Source organism: Nicotiana attenuata, chromosome 11, assembly GCF_001879085.1.
Source record: "Nicotiana attenuata strain UT chromosome 11, NIATTr2, whole genome shotgun sequence".
Taxonomy (NCBI): domain Eukaryota; kingdom Viridiplantae; phylum Streptophyta; class Magnoliopsida; order Solanales; family Solanaceae; genus Nicotiana; species Nicotiana attenuata.
The window spans coordinates 52,300,227-52,302,023 of record NC_031999.1 but is presented as its reverse complement, the minus strand read 5'-3'; the positions used below and the strand labels follow the sequence as shown (position 1 = coordinate 52,302,023).

The 1,797-nt window shown below is 39.2% G+C and overlaps 1 protein-coding gene across 1 annotated transcript in view; it reads right to left on the bottom strand.

The window, feature by feature from the left end:
* LOC109234523 (probable protein phosphatase 2C 27) overlaps nucleotides 1-1,476 on the bottom strand; it is a 4,605-nt gene extending 3,129 nt beyond the window's left edge. Inside the window, exon 1 of the mRNA XM_019400546.1 lies at nucleotides 757-1,476. Within this exon, the coding sequence (XP_019256091.1) occupies nucleotides 757-963 (207 nt within the window). The 5' untranslated portion in view covers nucleotides 964-1,476. The remainder of the gene's footprint in view (nucleotides 1-756) is intronic.

Below are 1,797 nucleotides of genomic sequence, written 5' to 3'. Positions count from 1 at the left end.
CTCTTCTCCTGGGGGAAAAAAAAACCAAATACGGGGGCAATACTAGACGATGAACAAGACCTGTCATAGAGCAACAAGGTGAAGAGCCCCCATAAAAAACAAATAGGGGGCAAAACTAGACGATGAACAAGGCTTGTCATAGAGCAACAAGGTGAAGTCCTGCACAAGGAAGAGAAGAAAGGATGGGGAATTTGAGTGCTGGAATGGTCACTTATATACCTAACAAGTTAATATCCATATATTGAAGCTCATGCCAACAAGGTTATGCTCCAATATACATGTGCAAATCCAGAATGATTTCATTGACTGATCACCGAGCAAGAAAGATGCTTTACAAAACATTTCAGGTTGGAAAACTCTATAAGAGTGTCATCAAGTTAGGTTACGCCAACCTCAAACTAGATGTGGTCGTCTCTCTGATCTAACACCACAAGAGATGGTCAGGGATCATCCTCTCAATAGGACAGAAAGAAGGAATCTTCCTCCGAAGAACCTACACAGACTACAATTCATTGCTATATAAACAGATTTTACAATAAAATAAACTGCCTTCACTAAAGGACTTCGGACAAACCACTAACTAAATTTTTACTTAGATTACAACAACAACAAAACCCAGTATAGTCCCACAAGTAGGGTCTGGGAGTGTAGTGTGTACGCAAACAAAAACATTAATAATAAGTAGGATAAAGTAAATCAACTCGGAGATGAAACAGTAGACTGCAAGACCAAAGCTTTGATTAACTAATAACTTACCAAATCCGTCGCTGCTACAAATGCAACAGAGCCTAATGAATGTCGTCCGACAGAGAGGTGCCTTGGTGGTTTACCAATTGTCTGCTTTAGCTCGCCTGATCTCTCTCGTAATTCATCCTTAGCAGAAGATGTATTCTCCTGACTACTGTAACCCTCTTCTAATATACCAAATGGTGGTGAAAAATCAGTGCCCGCAGCCATATGCATCCCAAGATCATCAACTCTACTTCCTTAACCAACTCTTAAGAGCCAAAAAAGATTCTTTAAAATACTCCGTCAAAATTCAATTTATCCCCAAATCCAAGGAAATAAGAGGATTCAATCTCTTGGCAATATTAAAAGTCTTAATCTTTCAGTTTTATAGACCAATTTGAGACCCGTTTGAGCTCTTCCTAGATCACAATAAGCAGAAACAAACCCACTTTCTTAACCACCTAATATAATTAAAAATCAACCGATCAAAAATAATTAAAACGCACAAAAATGGTTAATTTTTCACCAACCCATTTGAAGGCATAATTTAGGAACCTAATTAAAAGAGGGATCTTTATAGACCAACTTAAGGATCATCAAAATTATATTGAAATTGAAACAAAATTACCAGACCCGAATACGGAAACGATTCAAGCAAGACCCAAAATGACTGTAATGATTCTCACAACGAAGAAAAGAAATTTTCTGAAAAAAGAGAAGCTCCTAAAAGGGGAAATGGGGAAACCCAAGAACAAAGAGAATAAAGGCAGATGATTGCGGTTGGTCACCGGCTGTTGCAGGTAATCCGGTGGATGTAGTAGCTGTCATGCATGAGTTGACTGACACGTTTTCGGATTTTATTGGTTGGAGACTTGTGATTAACCGGATAGCTCTCTGAACAGTTTCGAAAATACTTCCTGACCGTTGGATGTTTGGCGCTTGATAAACGGACGGTTTGATTTCGAGTATTGGTTTCCTTCCGGAGTCAGCGTGGGTAGGTTCGTTAACAGCCGTTAAAGACAAAGTGCCTTAGGAATCTCGAGGACACACGTGGCAGATATTCATTGG